General features: G+C 46.2%; 1 protein-coding gene across 1 annotated transcript; it reads right to left on the reverse strand.

Annotated features, from left to right (window-relative positions):
* Positions 1-383: 383 nt before the first annotated feature.
* On the reverse strand, positions 384-12,249 carry LOC149451437 (uncharacterized). The gene is made up of 2 exons (XM_089690679.1): positions 12,163-12,249; positions 384-3,243 (listed from the first exon to the last, which is right to left on the reverse strand). Exons 1-2 carry the CDS (start codon positions 12,182-12,184, stop codon positions 1,586-1,588), a joined length of 1,680 nt encoding a protein of 559 aa, XP_089546805.1. The 5' UTR covers positions 12,185-12,249; the 3' UTR covers positions 384-1,585.
* Between the last annotated feature and the right edge of the window lie 7,960 nt (positions 12,250-20,209).

The raw sequence follows: 20,209 nt of genomic DNA on the forward strand, positions 1-20,209 counted from the left end.
AGATACCCCTAGACTGTTCACTGAGCCAGAAGAGAGACTGTTGCTGTGTACCTGTCTTTCGCTACACTACCTTGGGAAAAGAACCTGGGACAGAATCAGCAGGCCTTTTCGGGGTTGAAAGCTAAATATACAGCCATAGTGTCTCCACCCAAAGAAACCAACTCTTCCTTAACGCCTTTCACCACAATGTAGCTTAATCACAAGGAACCTTGTGCTCAAGCCACATTGTGGTGGAACTTGTTAAGGAGGAGTTGCTTTCTTTGGATGGATACATTATGTAACGGAACCGACCCAGACTGTGCTTCCGTTAGAATACCACTTCCCAGTCCGAACACCGACAACAGACACCACAGCCGACCAAACAAGACTAGACGACACCAGTCTTGAAGTAAACCAGGAAATAGACTACTTTATTTGAACACAGATACAAGATATATACACTCAGGGGACAGTCCCCCCTCCCTGCATAATGACACAGGGTGGGGCAATCTACATTTAGTAACAAGAGATACACAGATATTCAAACTTAATGCCAGCAGACAGTCCCATCAGGAGGGAGAGCTGCTGGAGACACCCCCACTAAGCTAATACACATAAACACATACATCCCATAATAGTTTGCTCCCAAGAAAGGGTGGACTGACAACTCATGGAGCCCCCGGGTAATAGGAGATCATGGGGCCCCTGTGTCCTCACCAACACCCAAAAAAGCCTATGAAAAAGCCAATGAAAGGTACCAGGGGCATCTCATGGGGCCCCCTACTGACCCCGGGCCCTCGGGCCGTGCCCGAGTGTTTGAATGGTCAGTCCGCCCCTGCTCCCAAGTCAGACACACAATAGAACAATGGGATGCAACCACATGACATTAAACAATCAACAATCCCCACACATTAGGACAGATAACCCTGTACCCCCAACAGGCACAGGGTGACTTACAAATAATAGGGACATGGGGAGCGGAGACAGGGGTCTCCCCACCTCTCCAAAGTGAGCTGTGTTCCATAGGCCCCCCACCCAAAGTAACTCCCGTCACACACTATGACTGTATATCTACTATGGATGATCTAATAAAGTAACCCTGAAGAGCACAGTTTGGAATGTAATTCTTATCCTTTTATTTTTCCTCTGATGATAAGCAAGGACGGGCTTCTTGAACCCGCACCCAGAGTGCAGAGATCAAATGGAAGAGTGGTGTGTGGAGATGGGATGTTACTGTCTGTTGGAAAGCTGCTGCAGATGTCTTCTTACCTCAGATGCTGAAGGACAGTTTGCTTAGACCTTCTCAATTTTTATTGGAAACAAGAACATACACAGATACAGGGGATGGGAGATAAGAAAATTACATCATAGCCATCTTCACAAGAGAGAATGTTAGATTAGACATAAGAATTTCATCTGACACCAACACAGACTTACTACAAGCAGTATAATATGTGAGAATATATGAGCTATGAGAATATATGAGAATTGTGTTGTTATAGTGTATTTTCATGTGTACACAACATGCTAACGGGGAGGCAGATGGAGAACAGCGTAACCCAACAGATCGATAATCGGGACCTTCCAGATTTACACCGGCATTGTGTTATTCAGTGTCAGAAGCTATGCTCATTTGTGACAATAGGTTCTTAAAGCTGGCATTGTCTCCCTTAGACTGAATATTACCGCTAAGTTTAAATTTTCGAATGTTTTCTTCCAGCAGTTTAATTCTCTCCTTGAATCCAATCTTTCCTTCCCGCTGCTCTCTTTGGATGAGTAGCTGGATGTAATCTACAGCAGACATCGGGTTGGGTTTTAAGGCGATCTCCTGGAGACGCTTAAGGATCCTGGCAACCTTCTGAATAAGTTTCTGTGCCTCATCCACTGCCTTCTCAATGTCATCCTTCAATTTTTTGAGAACATCTTCTGGAGTCATCGCCTTCTTCTCCTCGTCTTCATATTTTCCTTTTACTTCGGTATAACTTATCATGTTGATTTCAGCAAACGTTATCCAGTAAGACTTTTCTGAAAAGTGCACTTTAGACTCATGTCCACACACACGACAAGTTCCTTGCACATTAAAAACTTCACAAAAATAAACTAGGGAATTAAAATGCACATTGCAGTCTTGGTGGCATGTGGAGTTGCACTTGTTACAATTGTTTGAGCGTTCTGTGGATTTTATCTTTTTTTTTAAGACTCTTATGACTTCAAACTTAAAATTCTCGTTCTTTTCAGCCTCTGCCTTGTGTTCACTCACAGCTCGCTCTGTTTGCTCCAGTTCATGCTGTTTCCCGGTCACCTCCTCAATTTTTTGGACAAGTCCATCCAAAGTTACCTCCAAAGTGTTTCTTTCTGCCAAAACTTCCTTTGTTAAACTTAAATCTTTACTGGCTATTCCAGGTAAAAAGTGTAAAAGAAATTTATCAAGGCTTTTCATTCCCATCTTCCATTGTATTTTATGAGTCAAGTAGACATCCTCATCCTCATCCTCCTCATCAGGGCGGTTATTTTTATACAGCATGGAGTTATTGACCTTAAAGTACACAGGTTGTCCATCCTCAGATTTCGCACAGGGAACATCAGCCTCAGCAATTGCTGAGAGAACATTTGGTTTCTGGACATCAGCAAAGGTAGTGAAGAAGACTATATTCTCTTTGATGTCATTCCCAAAAATGGATAAAACGTTGTCATAGATGTACACCTGTGTTGGAGTTAATCGCGTCAAAGATGACTGAACGACAAAACAAATGGCATCAATTTTTGTGAATTTGCATTGATGAAAAAATTCTCGTATCTTCCGCATTATTTTCTCATCGTAGCTTATCCCTCTGGTGTCTCCAAACCCTGGAGTGTCAATGATGGTTATGGAGTACGGGATTCGGAAGTTATCTTCGTGGTTGATCTGGTAGGTAGTGACATGCAATGTTTGGCTGTAAGCTTGACTCTTCTTACTACTGTCTTCAAGTAACTGGATCCGGTGATCATCCTTCCACTCCACACCAAAGATGAAGTTGACCATAGTGTTAATCAGGGTTGTCTTACCAGATCCGGTTTCACCAACCATCATGATCACTTTGTTTTGCTTATCATTCCTTGGCGTTCCGAATTCCCATGAGTTTTGACTGTTAGCACGATCCAGTGAAATTCTGTGAATGGCCAGTGGACCAGCCTTGTCTGTGCTGCTTCCCAAGCACTTGTTTAGTTTCCGAAGTAAAAATCTTTTACCATCTTTTACCACTGTAGAAATGGAGATTTCAGTACCTATGAAATCAACACACAAGCAGTTATTGATGATATCTTTATATGGTCACTAAAGCAAGTCACCAAACATATATTATGAATGTAGCACTATCCCCTTGGGAGCTGAAATAGATTTGGGTCCCCCTATAGTCCTGCACAGCCAGGCAACACTTACATTCAGACTTGCATCAGGAGACAGCAACCAGTCCTTGAGCTTTGTTTTGAAGTTTTATTAGGGGATTTATAACTTGGATGGGTGTACGGGATGCCCAAGGGAATGGCAACTGAGGACTCCTTAACAACTATGTACAAGTCTCTACAGCAAGATGTCCCTTCTAAAGAGCTAGCTGGCATCTCCTGTAGTACCACCCCAGACTCCAGATGACTCCTCTCCTCATCCAGCTGTACTGGGTGAATCCCTGTGTGACGGGAGTGACTTTTGGGGGTGGGGGGACCTCTGTATCATCTCCCCAAATCATTATGTTTAACCCACCCTGTGCCTGTTTAAGGGTACAGGGTGTACATGTGAATGTCCCAGTATTGTGCATTTGTGTGTTGTCCTTTGTCTAGGCCACATGGCTGTCCATTGTCTGTTTGCCATGTGCTACCCCCCATTGTGCTGTGCCTTGCTGGCCAGCCAACTATTATGGGATGTACTGTTTGTGTATTGGTGTGGGGGTTGGTCAATGTCCATGTGCTTCATCCCATTGTTCTGTGTCTTGGTTGGATGGGGAGGGGTGATGAGGTGTTTCCTGCAGCCTCCCACTGATGGGGCGGGCTGATGATGTGTTTCCTGTCCCTGGTTGTCTTTCCCCGCCCTGTGTATAAAACATGTTGTTTGTGTACAATAAAAGAGTTGGCTTCCTGTATTAAGAAGAGCTGGGTGCTGTCTGTTTCCTGAGGGATTTCAAGGGTGTGGTCCGTGGATGGTGTTCGGACAGGGGAAGCTGTGGTATAATGGAAAAACTCTGTGCGGTCTGGGTTCCGGTTCCGTTACACCCTGGTCAGGGGATCCGGTGTCTGCCACTACAATGTAAAACAGTCCTGGGTAAGATAGCAAATCTATTTTCCTCCTAGAGTGCTCCTTACCCCTTACTGTCCCAGGAGGTGCAGGTTTACTCACTTGGTCCCTGTCCTGTGCAGCCGGTGGGTTGGTGGATGCTACCAGGCCTTTTAGCTGCACTCTCCTTCCCTGCTACACAGGTGGTCTTCTCTCAGGGGCCCGGTAAAGTTTCAAGTTTTTACCCTTCAAAGGTCCTCTGCCTGCAGGTGAGCCCCTCTCCATCTGGGCCCCCTCACAGGCTCCTACCTCCAGCCTCTCACATCTTTCTCTCTTCTACCCAAACATTCCCGCTACTGAGCAGTTTCAGCTACACTTAAGGTTCTCCTGGCCCCTTGCCAAGCCTGCTGTTGCGGATTGGCCAGGATCACCTAAGAGTACAAGCCAGCCATTCCTCCGATCCACCCACTGCTTCTAGACCTTACTCCAAAGTTCCAGAATGGGGAGAAATTCCAGAGAGGCTTGTCTGCAATTTGACCTGCCACTGACTGTTGCACCAGGCTGCTACTCAGCCTCTGCCTAACAATTAGGATCTAGCTCCCCCTAGCTATCAAGGAAGGTGTTCCATGAATATTGTATGATTATTATACAAGGGCACAACCAAACAGGTTATGGTGAGGTTGGCTAAAATGAACAAAAAAGGCTCCACACTAGTTAAAAACACATTTAAGTAGGTTCTTAGCTGCCCCATATAGTTGTTGCTCTGCTAAATGGCCTACAGAAGCCCAAGGCTGTCAATGGACCTACTGCTTCAGTCCAAAACTGCCTCACTGCCCATGGAGACCTAAACTGTCTGCTGACATGTATACAGATGGTGGGCTAGAAGCTCTCTGCTACACTATCCCAACCACTTATGGATAGCAGCACCAATCCATAAATGGTTGGGAGTACTCATGTTTCTTGTCTATGCATTTCTTTCATGGTTCCAGGTCAGGACTTCAATGGTCCAGCCAAACACCTGGGACCCAGGTCCCTTGATGTGTGTTCCACAGAGGGGTCAAGGGTTCTACTTTTTGTCACTACACTGCTAAGAAGGTGACCTCTTCCCCTGATCACTACCGCTCTTGACCCGACCATGTACCCATGTAGTGTATCATGAGTGTGACAGAGCGGGTCTCCCCCCCATCCCCTGGTCTGCTGCCTGCCACCTCCCACCCCCCAGCAGTCCCTCACTCTTCTGTTGTAGGCAATCTGGCCTCCTGCCGAGGGAGCATCCTGCTCCCCTGGCTGAGCGCCAGAAAGTCAGCCCCCCTGCTGTGGGAATCCACATGCAGGCTGCCTCCTGTCACCCCCTTCCCTGTCCCCACAAGCATGGCGCGGTCCCATCCTCCCACGCTCCGTGCCCGGCAGGGACAAAAACCGTGTTCCCTGTGTGGGTCCGGAGATGCGGGGGCGGAGCCTGTTGCCATGGTAACCCACCGCTAAGTCTCGGGTTACCACGGCAATGGGAACGCGCCCAGCTCTGTACTTAAGGCACAGTGGGGACCCAGTCCCAGGTAGATCTCCTGGCTGCGATCCTAGTGTGTGAGTGAGGTCTGAGCTCCAGGCCAGCCTCCTCATTGATTCCCCTCCTCTCACTGGCTCCACTGCCTGCCAGTCTGCTGCCGGAACCCTCCCCTGTGTGGGGGTAACTCTCCGCTGGCTAGAGTTTCTCTGTGTGGATTAAGTTGCCCTTGAGCCTGGCAGACCTAACTCTTTGCTGCCCATGAGCTTGGCAGACGCAATTCTTCCCTGCCTGGAGCTGCCTGTGTGGATTGACCCTGTGTTAACTGTGTGGACTGTAACCCCCGTGTCCTGCACCCTGCATCCAGTAAGTGGACTATACCCAGTGCTGCCCAAAAGACTGAGCCAAATTCTCCCCATGAACCCCAATTCCCACGGAACCTCCACTCCTCTGTCCTGTTGAACCCGGTGGACTATCACCCCCCTGTTGTACCATATTGCCTTCCAGAGAACTTTACTGTATTGCTGTGTCTGGTGTGGATCTGTGGACTAACAGATCTATTGTCTGTACCCTGAAAAACTCCCCAATATATGCCCGCATGTCGGGTTCCATGTGGTCTGTCTCTCTCTCTCTGCACTCCTAGTACTCTACAATGAGTTACATGAGTCCAGCCACCTGTGGTTTAACTGTGTACTGGCCCACCTTGTACATTTCCACTAAGGCAGTCAGGCATTCACTTTGAATAACATCACTCTAAAGTATCTAGAAACAAAGTCCATCTTCTTTTATTTGGCAATAAAGAGTACAATTTCCAAACATTGGAAAGGAAATAAAAGCACTTCTGATTTTAGTAATGTAAACAGATATCTCCTGGTATCATGTTGATTCCTTGTTCCCTTTAGGTCAGTACTGGAAGTCTGGTATCTCAAGGCCCATAGCTAGAGAAGCCCAATGTCAGGAGCTTGTAACGCACCTGTTCATGTCAGCTGCTGGTCTCATTCCAGCATCCTGGTTTTGGGTATGATGCATTCTCCCTGTTTGTCCATCCACCTGCAAGGTGATTGATGTGGCCAATGTCTAGGTGGAGACCAAACCTGATTTAAGCCAGCCAAGCCTACAGTCTCATGCTTGTGATAGCACTGGTTACACATGCTCTGTCCTGCTCTGCTGCCTGGATTCCCTCACTGATGACTCAGATCAGATATTGACTATTCTATGAACTCTGCCCGCCTTTTGACCTGGACTGCCATTGAACGACTCTGCCTGTCCGCCAACTGCAAGTACCTGTTTGCTGTGCTCAGTTCATGCCCCGATGTGGTGGCTAGGCACGTTACCCTTGGGTATAAGACCTTGAAAAAGGGAGGATCGCTACTCTTAAGAGCTGTAATTCCTAAACCCTTCCTCCAATTTGGATGTACATACCCTCAAATTATACCTACAAAATATGCTTTGATCTCTGCGCCAAAAGCGAGGGTCTCACAGAGACATATAAACCTCAGAAAAATCACTTAAAAAACCTTCCAGTACATATGGCTCTGAACACACTGAAGGCTGAGGCTATCTTAAGGAGGAACTTCATTAACAGTCAGGAACTGCTTAGCAACCGGAAACTGTTGAGGCAATGAAGACTTTGGAGAGAAGTATGTAATGTACAATATAGTGTATATAGTACAGGAGTCTCTCAGGGTGCAGGGGTCAGGAGTATACAGCGCACAGGGTGAGAGTCAGGTTTAGGAATACATACCACAGAGTGCAGGGGTCCAGGGTGTGTAATGTAATGTGTTCAAGGATCAGGAGTATGTAACGTACAGAGTGCTGTAATTAGTGCCAGGTTTAGGAGTACATGACACTCAGAGAGCAGGGTTCAGGAGTATGTAATGCACAGAATGCAGGGGACAGGAGTATGTAATGCATGGAATGCAGGGGGGCAGGAGTATGTAATGCACAGAATGCAGGTGATGGGAGTATGTAATGCAGGGAATGCAGGGGACAGGAGTATGTAATGCATGGACTGCAGGGGACAGGAGTATGTAACGTACAGAGTGCTGTAGTTAGTGCCAGGTTTAGGAGTGCATGACACTCAGAGAGCAGGGTTCAAGTGTATGTAATGCACGGAATGCAGGGGACAGGAGTATGTAATGCACTGAATGCAAGTATCAGGAGTATGTAACGTACAGAGTGCTGTAGTCAGTGCCAGGTTTAGGAATACATGACACTCAGAGTGCAAGGTTCAGGAGTATGTAATGCACAGACTGCAGGGGACAGGAGTATGTAATGCAGGGAATGCAGGGGACAGGAGTGTGCAAAGCATAGTAGGAGTCAGGAGTACAAAACAAAAGAGTATAGGAGTGTAATGCACAGTGTTGGGGTCAGGAGAGTGTAAAATTCTCCCTGCATGCAATACTCTCCCATGCTTTACCTGTTCAGAAAAAATACACCCCCCCCTCCCCGAAAACAAATTCAGCACTAATATGCACACTTACCCTTTCCAGTGCAATCTTTGCTCCCCAAAATGTCCCACCTCCCAGCACAAATTCTCTTCCTACCTTTCAAAACAAATCCTATCCCACCCTCCAAACCCCCCAAGCACAATCTCCCATTCCACATCTCAACACACATCTTCTTCCCATCCCCCCAAATTATCTTCAAATCCATATGCCCCCAGCACAAATCCCCCCCCCCATTACCAATCCCAGAACAAATCCCCCTCCAACCCCTCCTTCCAGCACAAATTCTTTTTCCTTTTAGCACAAATACCCCACCCCAAATTCCCCTTCCAGCACAAATCAGCATAAATTGTCCACTCCATCCTGCCCCCTCCCCAAATCACACCTCTCAACATAAAATCCCTAAATCTACCCCCCAAATCATTCCTCTCTGGATAAACCCTCTTACTCCACCCATCATCACTCCTCTCAGCATAATGACACTGAACCTTGGGGTACACCACTAATGACACTGAACTTTGGGGTACACCACTAATGACACTGAACCTTGGGGTACACCACTAATAACACTGAACCTTGGAGTACACCACTAATAACACTGAACCTTGGAGTACACCACCAAGAGCACTGAACCTTGGGGTACACCACTAATAACACTGAACCTTGGAGTACACCACCAAGAGCACTGAACCTTGGGGTACACCACTAATGGCACTGAACCTTGGGGTACCCCACTAATGACACTGAACCTTGGGGTACCCCTCTAATGACACTGAACCTTGGGGCACACCTCTAATAACACTGAACCTTGGGGTACACCACTAATAACACTGAACCTTGGGGTACCCCACTAATAACACTGATCCTTGGAGTACACCACTAATGACACTGAACCTTGGGGTACCCCACTAATAACACTGAACCTTGGGGTACATCACTAATGACACTGAACCTTGGGGCACACCTCTAATGACACTGAACCTTGGGGTACCCCACTAAGAACACTGAACCTTGGGGTACATCACTAATGACACTGAACCTTGGGGTACACCACTAATAACACTGAACCTTGGAGTACACCACTAAGAACACTGAACCTTGGGGTACCCCACTAATAACACTGAACCTTGGAGTACACCACTAATAACACTGAACCTTGGGGTACCCCACTAATAACACTGAACCTTGGAGTACACCACTAATAACACTGAACCTTGGGGTACACCACTAATAACACTGAACCTTGGGGCACACCTCTAAGAACACTGAACCTTGGGGTACCCCACTAATGACACTGAACCTTGGGGTACACCACTAATAACACTGAACCTTGGGGTACCCCACTAATAACACTGACCCTTGGGGTACACCACTAATGACACTGAACCTTGGGGCACACCACTAATGACACTGAACCTTGGGGTACACCACTGACACTGAATCTTGGGGTACACCAGTAAGAACACTGAACTTTGGGGTACACCTCTAATAACACTGAACCTTGGGGCACACCACTAATGACACTGAACCTTGGGGTACCCCACTAATAACACTGAACCTTGGGGTATATCACTAAAAACACTGATTATCAGTACAGCCACAAAAGTGTCCAACAGTGCTGCCCATCAATGCTGCCAATCTGTGCTCCGCAGTGCTGGCTATTAGTGCCCATCATTGCTGCCTATCAGTGCCCATAAGTGTCCATCAGTGCCTCCTCATCACTGCCCACCAGTGCCGCCCCATCACTGCCTATCAGTGCTGCCTATCAATGCCCATCAGTGAAGGAAATATATTACCTGTTTGCAAAAGTCTTCATTTATAATGCAGCAAAAAATAAAACCCCCCAGTGGTGTTTAAATACCATCAAAAGAAAGTTCTATTTGTGTGAAAAAAAATGCTAAAAATGTAATTTGGGTACAATGTTGCATGACCGCGCAATTGTCATTAAAAGTGCAACAACGCTGAAAGCTGAAAATTGGCCTGGACAGGAAGGGGGTGACAGTGACCGGTAGGTGAGGGGTTAAATTACCAGCCTGTGGTTCAGTAAGGAAGAGAAAAGGAAAGAAAGGAAAAGAAACGGAAAAGAGAACAAGAGAGGAAAAGAAAAGAGAAGAAAAGAAAGCAGAAGGGAAAAAGAAAGAAAGGAAAAGAAATAAAGGAAAAAGGAAAGAAAGGGGAAAAGGGGGGAAAGGAAAGAAAAGAATAGAAAAGAAAAAGAGAAAGGAGAAGAAAAGGGAAAATGAAGGAAAAGGAAAGAAAGAAAAAAAGGATAGGAAAAGAAATTGAAAAAGGAAAGAAAAGGAAATAAAGGAAAATTAAAAAGTAAGGAAAACAAAAGTGAAGAAAAGAAAAAAGAAGAGGAAAGGAAAGAAAGAAAAACAAAAGGAAGAAAGGAAAAAGGAAAAGGAAAGGAAAGAAAGGAAGAGAAAACAGAAGGGAAAAAGAAAGAAAGGAAAAAAAGGAAAGAAAGGAAGAAAAGGGGAAAGGAGAAGAAAAGGGAAAATGAAAGAAAAGGAAAAAAAGGGGAAAAAAATAAAAGAAAATGGAAAAGGAATAAAGTAAAAGAAAAGGAAATGGAAAAGGAAAGAAAAGAAAAGAAAAAGAAAGGAAAGTAAAAGAAGATTAAAGGGAGAAAAAAAGGAAAGGAGGGGAAAGGAAAAGAACAAAGAAAAAAAAGGGAAGTGGGGGAGGGGAGGGGAGAGGAGAGGGGAGGGGAGGACAGGAGAGGAGAGGGGAAGAGGGGAGAGAAGAGAAGAAGAGAGGAGAAGAGAGAAGAGAAGAGAGGAGAGAAGAGTGGAAGGGAGGGGAGGAGAGGAGAGGGGAAGGGAGGAGAGAATAGGAGAGGGAAGAGGAGGAGAGGGGAGGTGAGGAAAGGAGAGGAGAGGTGAGGAGACGGGAAGGGAAGGGGGGAGAGGAAAGGGGAAGGGAGGGGAGCAGAGTAGAGGGGAAGGGAGGAGAGGAGAGAAGAGGGGAAGGGAGGAGAGGAGAGGGGAAGGGAGGAGAGGAGAGGGAAGGGGAGGAGAGGGTAGGTGAGGAGAGGGGAAGTGAAGGGAGGAGAGGAGAAGGGAGGAGAGGAGAAGAGAAGAGAAGAGAGGGGAGGGGAAGGGAAGGGAAGGGAGGGGAGGAGAGGAGAGGAGAGGAGAGGAGAGGGGAGGTGAGGAGAGGGGAAGGGAAGGGAGGAGAGGAGAGGGGAAGGGAGGAGAGGGGAAGGGAGGAGAGGAGAAGAGAAGAGAAGAGAAGAGAGGAGAGAAGAGAAGAGAGGGGAGGGGAGGGGAGGGGAAGGGAGGGGAGGAGAGGAGAGAAGAGGAGAGGGGAGGTGAGGAGAGGGGAAGGGAGGAGAAGAGAGGGGAAGGGAGGAGAGGAGAAGAGAGGAGAGGAGAAGAGAAGAGAGGAGAGGGGAAGGGAGGGGAGGAGAGGAGAGGAGAAAAGAAGAGAGGGGAAGAGAGGAGAAGAGAGGGGAAGGGAGGAGAGGAGAGAGGAGGAGGAGAGGAGAGGGGGAGAGAGGAGGAGGAGAGGAGAGGGGAAGGGAGGAGAGGAGGAGGAGAGGAGAAGGGAGCATTCTATCCCCGCTTCCTGAATAAATATGTAGGAGTTTGTAATGTAAAATTTTTAAAACAATAAAGTTACGAAGTGATCAATAATAATACGAATGAAGAATTCCGTAAATCAAATCTACTGGAAGATGTTTCAATTAATTAATGATTTGTATCAATGTTACTGAATAAATGTAATCAATAAACAGGTCAATCAATCAGAATCGCGGATTCACTGGACACCAACATCACAACCTCTCATTATCCGGGATATAAAATGTTACAATTCTCACATTGCACCCAAATATAGAGAGAAGCCGTCTTTCCTCCAACAATGTGACTAATAAAGAGTCTGTTCTGTTATGTTGTATATAGTCTGGAGGTGTCTTCACCGGCCATGAATCTCCCATGATTCCCCCTACAATGCCCCCTGATTATACCAACATGTAGTCCTACCTGTCCCTGGAGCACCAGCCATGGTCTCTGCGTTGTGTCTGCTTCCTCCAGTCCTGGCTCCACTCTTATATACTCATCTTCTTCTTTCACTTTCCTAGTCTACCTATGTCAATGGGAAGATCCCACACCTCCCTCTCCTTAGAGGAGACTCCCCGCTCACACCTCTCTCCATAAATATTGAGCACAAAGAGTACAACACAAACACTGCAATCACTCTCAGAGTCGTTATTCCATGATTGAATTTGCTCAGGGCGGCTCCTGGCACATATTTGTAGCTGGCGGGGCTGTGCTGATGTTGGGGTTATCAGTCAGGGAGCCAAGTCCTATATCCAAAGTTATAATAAAACCATAAAAACATATATTGAGAAATGCTTAGTTAGGAAATGAAATTTGAAATATGATGAAGCCCACTACTAAAATGGCAGCACAGGAGGAGCAGAAGTTTCACTCTGGCTTTTGCTGCTCCATAAAGGACTTCTGCACAGATACAGCCAGTGTTACTTCTGCCTCCATCCAGTAGAGGGCGCCCCGGGAACACGGATCACAAGAGAGGCTCTGAAGCATATCAGGGAGGATTGTGGGAAATGTAGTTTGCAGGAGAGACTGAGCAATATCATAGGCTGGCTGGAAAGCATCAATTCCCAAAAGAGAGATATTAACCTCTTGCCGACCACCTCACGTAGGAGCACGGCGGCAGAGAAGCTCTCCTGTGCCAGATCACGTACCTGATACGCGATCCAGCACTTCTGGGTAGGGGACGCGCATGTGCACCCGCCGCTCTGGCTGTGCTGTAATGATTTACAGCACAAGCCGATCAGCGGATCCTGGCCAATGATTTCTGGACAGGACTCACTGATCGGTGGAGAGAAAGACAGGAATGTAAACAACACAGAGCTCTGCCCTGTCAGTGGGGATGTGCCGGTTTTTGTTGCCCTGCTAAGTGGGGAATAAAAAACAGCACATCCCTTAGTAAAAACAGAATATAGCGAATGCACCAAGCACTATTAGGCACACAGTTAACCCTTTGATTGCCCCAAATGTTAACCCCTTCCCAATCATTAGTACAGTGTCAGTGTATAGTATTAGCACTGATCACTGTATTAATGTCACTGGAGATGTCAGTGGCAGTTAGTCATTTCCCACAAAGTGTCAGCTGGTGTCAGATTGCCCGCCGTACTATCACAGTTCCACTATAAGTCACTGATTGCCGCCTTTAGAAGCATAAAAAACAATAAATAGAAATTCCAGTATCTATGCCATATTCTGTAGATGATATAACTTTCATGCAAAAGAATCAATATACACTTATTGGGATATCTGTTACCAGGCATATTTAGCAGAACACTATGAAGAGATGCGGTTTTTTAATTTTTTTTATATGTTTTATGACAAAAAATAGAAAACATAGTTGTTTTTTTCATATTTTTTATTGTTTATATAATAAAAACCTTCAATGTTGTTCAAATAGCACGCTCAATTTGTGTAAGAATAATATTTAAATGTCATATGGGTACAGTGTTGCATGACCGAGCAATTGCCAGTTAAAGTAGCGCAGTAAAAAATAGCAACAAATGGCCATGGTCATGCGAGGGGGGGGGGGGGGGTCAATTCTTCCGGAGGGCAGGTGGTTATAGGCGAGGGACTGGAGTGACTTTCATAGGTGGAAGGAGGAAGAGGTTTCTTTTCCTGCAGGGAGACCAGAGCTCATACAGACCATAACCCCTATTGTGTGCAGTGAGAAGGACAGCTTTTTCTGAAAGCAGAGTGGTCACCATGTGGTCACCAGAGTAGGGAAGCAGAGTGGTCACCATGTGGTCACCAGAGTGGGGAAGCAGAGTGGTCAGCATGTGGTCACCAGAGTAGAGAAGCAGAGTGGTCAGCATGTGGTCACCAGAGTAGAGAAGCAGAGTAGTCACCATGTGGTCACCAGAGTGGGGAAGCAGAGTGGTCACCATGTGGTCACCAGAGTGGGGAAGCAGAGTGGTCACCATGTGGTCACCAGAGTGGGGAAGCAGAGTGGTCACCATCCTTGAGCCTTGGATAACAACCTCAACTGTGGGAAGCCTGCTGTGCAGTAAAGAGCAATATGCTGAAGATACCACCAGAGAGAAAGAGGGAAGACCTTTGTGCTTGGTGCTGGGATGGAAAGCTTCTACTTATACAGGACTGGTGAGCAGCCACTGGCCAACCTTGTGTAGCACCCTCCTAGTTAGGTTATTTCTCGATTAGGCAAATTGAATTTAGCTCCTTTGTAGCCAGAGGAACAGGTTGTTTCCTTTTTTGGCTGCTCTGGGTTTCACGGGCTGCAAATTTGATTGCTCCTCCCTGCCTTCCAGAACCTTCTGGGTTGTTCAGTAACATAGGAGTTGGGTTATCAAATAGGCAGCCTGAATATTTATGTTGTCTTTAGCCAATCCCTGGTCAGGAGAGTGACCAGCAAGGGGCTGTAGTGTGCATAAATAGTATTGGGCCTAGAACAGCAAGGTCATTTGCCTGGTGAAGAGAGGCACAGCCTGGAGGGGCTGCCTGCCCTCCTAGACCATCCAGTGAAGCTACAGGTGGCTCAATGCGGCGCTGGCTAAGGGAAAGGTGGGAGGCCAATTCCCTAAAGATAGAAGAACAGTCTAGAGCACGGGTGTCAAACTTGCGGCCCTCCAGCTGTTGCCAAACTACAAGTCCCATGACGCATTGCAAGATTGGCAGTTACAAGCATGACTCCCAAAGGCAGAGGCATGATGGGACTTGTAGTTTCGCAACACCTGGAGGGCTACCAGTTTGACACCCCTGGTCTAGAGCAAGGTCTGCAAAGGATCTGTCTGGGAGGCTCATGGTACAGGGTCTGAGTGATACTGGATGGAGGCATCCAGTACAGGTACACAGTGAGTAAAGGCCTGGAGAGACTGTGGCTGTTTTGTCCTCTTTTTGTCAGAGATTGTTCCTGAGCTTCTCACTGTTTCCAGTGTGGGATCCCCTGAAGCTGTATGTCCACATACTCTGATATTAGAGGCCTACTTGGAAGAAGTTTGATCTACTGAACAGGGGCGGACTGACAACTCATGGGGCCCCCGGGCAATAGGGGATCATGGGGCCCCTGTGTCCTTGCCCAAACTCAAAAAAGCCTATGAAAAAGGTACCAGGGGCATCTCATGGGGCCCCCTACTGACCCCGGGCCCTCGGGCACTGCCCGAGTTTCCAAATGGTCAGTCCGCCCCTGCTACTGAAGAGTCTCCTCAGTTCAACTTGCACTAGTTCTGGGTATCCCAAGGCTCACCCTATTCTCTATCCCAGTTCTTCTGGTACAATGATTTTTATTCAGTAATAATATCAAAGTACAAACTGAGCAGAGAAGTCCCACACAGGGAACATGTTAAAAAAAAAATAAAGAAAACGTGATAACAAACAAGTCTTTTTTCAGGCAGATCCCAAGTATAGGGAGGCAATAGCATCCAGCAGCCAGTGCCGGAAGTGGCCACATACAACTGGGCGCAAGGACCCAGGGCTTGACAAAGTGGAGGGGGTGGGTATTCCCCCTCCTAGGTAGGGGGGAAGGCAGTCTAATAAGGGAATTGAGAAAGAAAAAAGGGGGGTGGAAGGGAAAGAAAGATGGGGAAGGGAAGGAAGAGAGAGGAAGAGAGAGGGAGAAAGAGGGAAGAAAGAAGGAAGCAAAGTCAGGTAGAAGCAGGAAAAGGTGCTAGTTGAGGGCAATGGGGAGAGCATAAGACCACCATGGGTTCCACACTTTGAGGAATTTAGAGTGGGAGTCGTGGATTATACTAGTCATTTTCTCATAAACCATAAGGGTGGTCAAGATGCTCTTCATCTCCATGAACCCAACAAAGGGCTTCTTCCAAGCTCTGACAATGGTGCATTTTGCTGCTTTGAACAGGTTACATAGTTAGTCTGGCTGAAATAAGACAAAAGTCCATCCAGTTCAACCATTAAAGAAAAAAAAAGTTATACGTACGTATCCTCACATCCTCCTGCCCGTTGGTTCCTGGGATGTACATAGTTACATAGTTAGTCTGGCTGAAAAAAGACAAAAGTCCATCCAGTTCAACCATTAAAAAAAGCTATATTCCTACACCCACAGTTGATCCAGAAGAAGGCAAAAAAAAACCCTTAGCAAAGTATGATCCAATTTGCTACAGCAGGGGAAAAGAAAAATTCCTTCCTGATCCTCCGAGAGGCAATCAGATATTCCCTGGATCAACTTTACCTATAAATGTTATATCCAGTTATATTCTGTGTATCCAAGAAAGAATCCAGGACTTTCCTGCAGCAATCCACTGAGCTGGCCACAACCAACTCTTGAGGGAGTCTATTCCACATTCTCACAGCTCTCACTGTGAAGAAACATTTCTGTGTTTGGAGCTTAAATTTATTTTCCTCCAGAAGTAAAGAGCGCCCCCTTGTCCTCTGTGATGACCTCAAGGTGCATAACTCTACATTGAGGCCAACTTCTGCTGGTAGAAGAAGAGGCCAGGGAGTGGGCAGTGGAGTGTATTCCGGGGGTCCTTGCAGAAGGATATATGAAACAGGGTTGATAGCAGCCTGTAGACCCATCATGACCAGAAGCACACCAGGTGGGGGCAGGATCACCATATATGGATCTCATCTACATGTTGGCCACAGCCCTTGAACCATCTATCACTATATGATGTGTACTAGTGAGCTATGTGAGCCGGGACTCTGTACCAGCCAGTGGAGGACTTTGTAGGCCGCCTCCATGGTGTTGAAAGAGCATTTGGCTACAGCGGACCAGGCCTTGCTCCAGTCCTCTAAATCTATGGAAATTGTGAGATCACGTTCCCATTTGGAGATGTACGGATGAGAGCGAGATGAGCTCCTTACAGATAGGGAGGCATGAATGTCAGAAATGGTGCCTCAGGTACTCGGGAAAATGTAGACAGATGTGTTCAAAGGCCGTTTTCTGGAAAGGGAAAGAAGAATTGCCACGGAGAATGGAAACATTATTTCCCGGGTGGTCTGAACTCACTGGACAGCACTACACCATGAGCAAGATCCTCCAAATATCACCATATTCTAGTGAGTACATGTGCAGTCTTCAAAACAATTTTACTAAATACTGCTACTGTAATAGGGACACAATAAAACAAAACTCTAAAATATAGCGACTCTAAAAAATTGGCTTGGACCGCATGTACTTGTAAAATGATGGTAGTAGTGATGTATGGTAAATGCGTTCTTTATCAAAAATCTGTCAATCAATAGATCATAAATAACAGAAAGTCTTGAGAACATTATTATCAAACAATCTCTGGAGTGGTAAAGTCATGACTCCTTACATAGCTATATGCAGAGACATGGACTTCCCACAATCCAATACAGGTGTCCCAACAACTGGTTGAGCTGGTCTTCAATTACGTTGTTGGATACAATGGTGCAGTGCTTAGGAAAAGCCAAGTTTGGAAGTTCTACAAAATGTAACCTTTGGATAGGACTGCTCCGCGCTCCCGGGGTGTAGTAGGGCAACGTGAAGAATAGAACTGCCCCCTGCAGCCATCGGCTGGTGCCGAGCAAGAAGTTTAGTAATATCTATTCAAATACACTGTGGTTGGACCTGAACAGCTAATGATGTACTTCAGGTACATTTATGTAGTGCCTGTTGGGCCAGCAGCCCTTTAAGCCGCCCTGCAGAGTATCACTCCCTCGCTTCACAGGTTATTTGCTCCCTTTCCTGCTTGATGGACAGCAAAGGGGGAGGGAAGGACTCTCACTGGTTGCCACTGCAGCAAAGTGACTGGACACATCCCTAGCAACAGGGTAAGATTTTCTATTGGCCACCTCTGCAGATGTATTTAAGCCTGCCCACCTCTCTTGGGATAGGTAGGAGGTCTGCATGGACCTTTAAGGAAAGCAAGGGTACTGGGGGGTTGCTGTGTGTTCTTAGGGGTGCTCTATGTTTGTAAGAGACCTGGACTGGACAGTGGTTCACGCCAAGGGTCCCACCCCGATTCTTCTTCATATGGGATGGTCGCATACCTCTCTTTAAGTAGACACTTTACCATCCTGTGTCACTCACTCTCTTGGCCTGAGGGCTACCTTCCCACATATTCCCGGCCTGAGGCCTGTTGCCCGAAATAGGAATGTCAAGTCCAAAAGCATTTTCAACGCTTTACTGCATCCAGTCAGCCACATTCAAAATCAATGACTGGAAAAGAGGAGGGCTGCATCTCTGAAATGCTACCCATAGGCTACCTTCTGTTCTGGTTCCCCTGGCCTTCCTTTGGCATTTGATTCTTGGAGCTCTGGAGAGTATACACCGTTGAGGCACATTCAAAAGCATATCTTCTCCACAGTACAAAATCACAGTACAGAACACTCAAAGTACACAGTACCATTGCCGTCAGCAATCTTCCTGTACAGCCATGGCCAAACGTTTTGAGAATGACACAAATATTAATTTTCACAAAGTCTGCTGCTTCCGTGTTTTTAGATCTTTTTGTCAGATGTGACTACGGTATACTGAAGTATAACTAATTAAATGTGTACCCTCCTTTTTTTTTATCACCTCAAAAAGTTAATACCTTCCACCCTAGAAAGTGTAAATATAAAAATATAAATATAATATAAAATATATATAATAATATAATGTAAAATATATATAATCTTTTTGTGATATAATAAATTAACAAAATAAATTAAAATTAAGAAATCATAAAATATATACCAAGAAATATAAAATATAAATAAAAATAAAGAATACAAAACTCCCCAAATCCAAAAGTGTCCAATAATAAATCCAAAAATAAGTCCAAAAATAAGTCCAAAAACAGTGTAAGGGACCACCCGGCGGTACCACTAGCACTCCACTAAATAGGCGTTCCCAGAGCACGGAGTCTAAGTCCCAGGGTGCTTGTTCACCAGGGCCCCTGATGGTGGGGATGGACTTGGAGCCCCCCGAGACCAGGTCGTGACTACTGGGCAAACCCGTTAGTGGTAGTGGTAATCGCCGAGGGCTCCCGCGGGGAAGAGCCTGATATAAGGAGGTCAGAAGACCCCACTGGGAGGGATGGGCGGATGGATGGATGGCTGAGCAGGTGCGAGGTCAGACAAGCCGGGTCGGTAACAGGGAGGACGGTACGGTACAAGGCAGCGGGCAGAGAATAGTCGGGTCACACGCCAGGTCAGCAACAGCAGGTCAGATCCAATAGGGGGCATTCAAGAGAGAGGTCAGGCAAAGCAAGGGTCAAGGCAGGAGAAATACAGCAAGGTCAAAGCACAATCCGGGTCAGCAACTTACAATTCACAGGTTCGCAGATACAGGATACAAGTAAGACCAGAAGGCACTGAATGACAGCTCAGGGCCATTTAAATATCCCGCCCTGCGCTGCCATTGGTGCCCAGCAGGCGGCCGCGGCTTCTACTGCGCATGCGCGAACTCGAACGCCGCGGCCGGCTCGGACCTAATGCTCGCGTCCCTGCACAGGGCGGCACACTGCGCCTGCGCCGGGACCATCACGGCGGGGATCGAGGGGATCCCTGACAAACAGTGTCCAAAATTCCGATCTTTTTCTCCAAATACGAAAGTTGACCTCTATTTCTACCAAAACGTACCTCAAAAAATGAAATATAAATAATCTAGTGCAATTCAGATAATTAAAAGAAATCACCCCGTGCAACTTCACACTTCACTTCAAAAATATTTGTGAGAAAAAAAAAAAAAATTATATATATATATATATATATATATATATATATTTATAATTAAATTATTCCAATCTTAATTAATTTTTTATATAGTGCATCTAAACACATCAATCCAAGGTGTACACACTCTGTGATCACTGCAACTCAGTGAATACCACCAACCCCCACACAATAGTACTGGATACTATCACCCTCTGTGAGTATTATGAGAGCTCTACAAACATTATGGATCAGTAATCCTCCAAATTCTTCTTTAAGAATATTTTTCCAGGTCCTCAGAAAGATAAAATGGTCTTAGGAGCAATATTCAAAGCATAGGGATAACATTTATTAGTAACTCACATATTAAAACCAGATTATCAGCTCCAGACATGGT

The sequence above is a fragment of the Staurois parvus genome, unplaced genomic scaffold (genome assembly GCF_062004578.1).
Source record: "Staurois parvus isolate SC_StPar_1 unplaced genomic scaffold, SC_StPar_1.0 ptg000539l, whole genome shotgun sequence".
Taxonomy (NCBI): Eukaryota; Metazoa; Chordata; class Amphibia; order Anura; family Ranidae; genus Staurois; species Staurois parvus.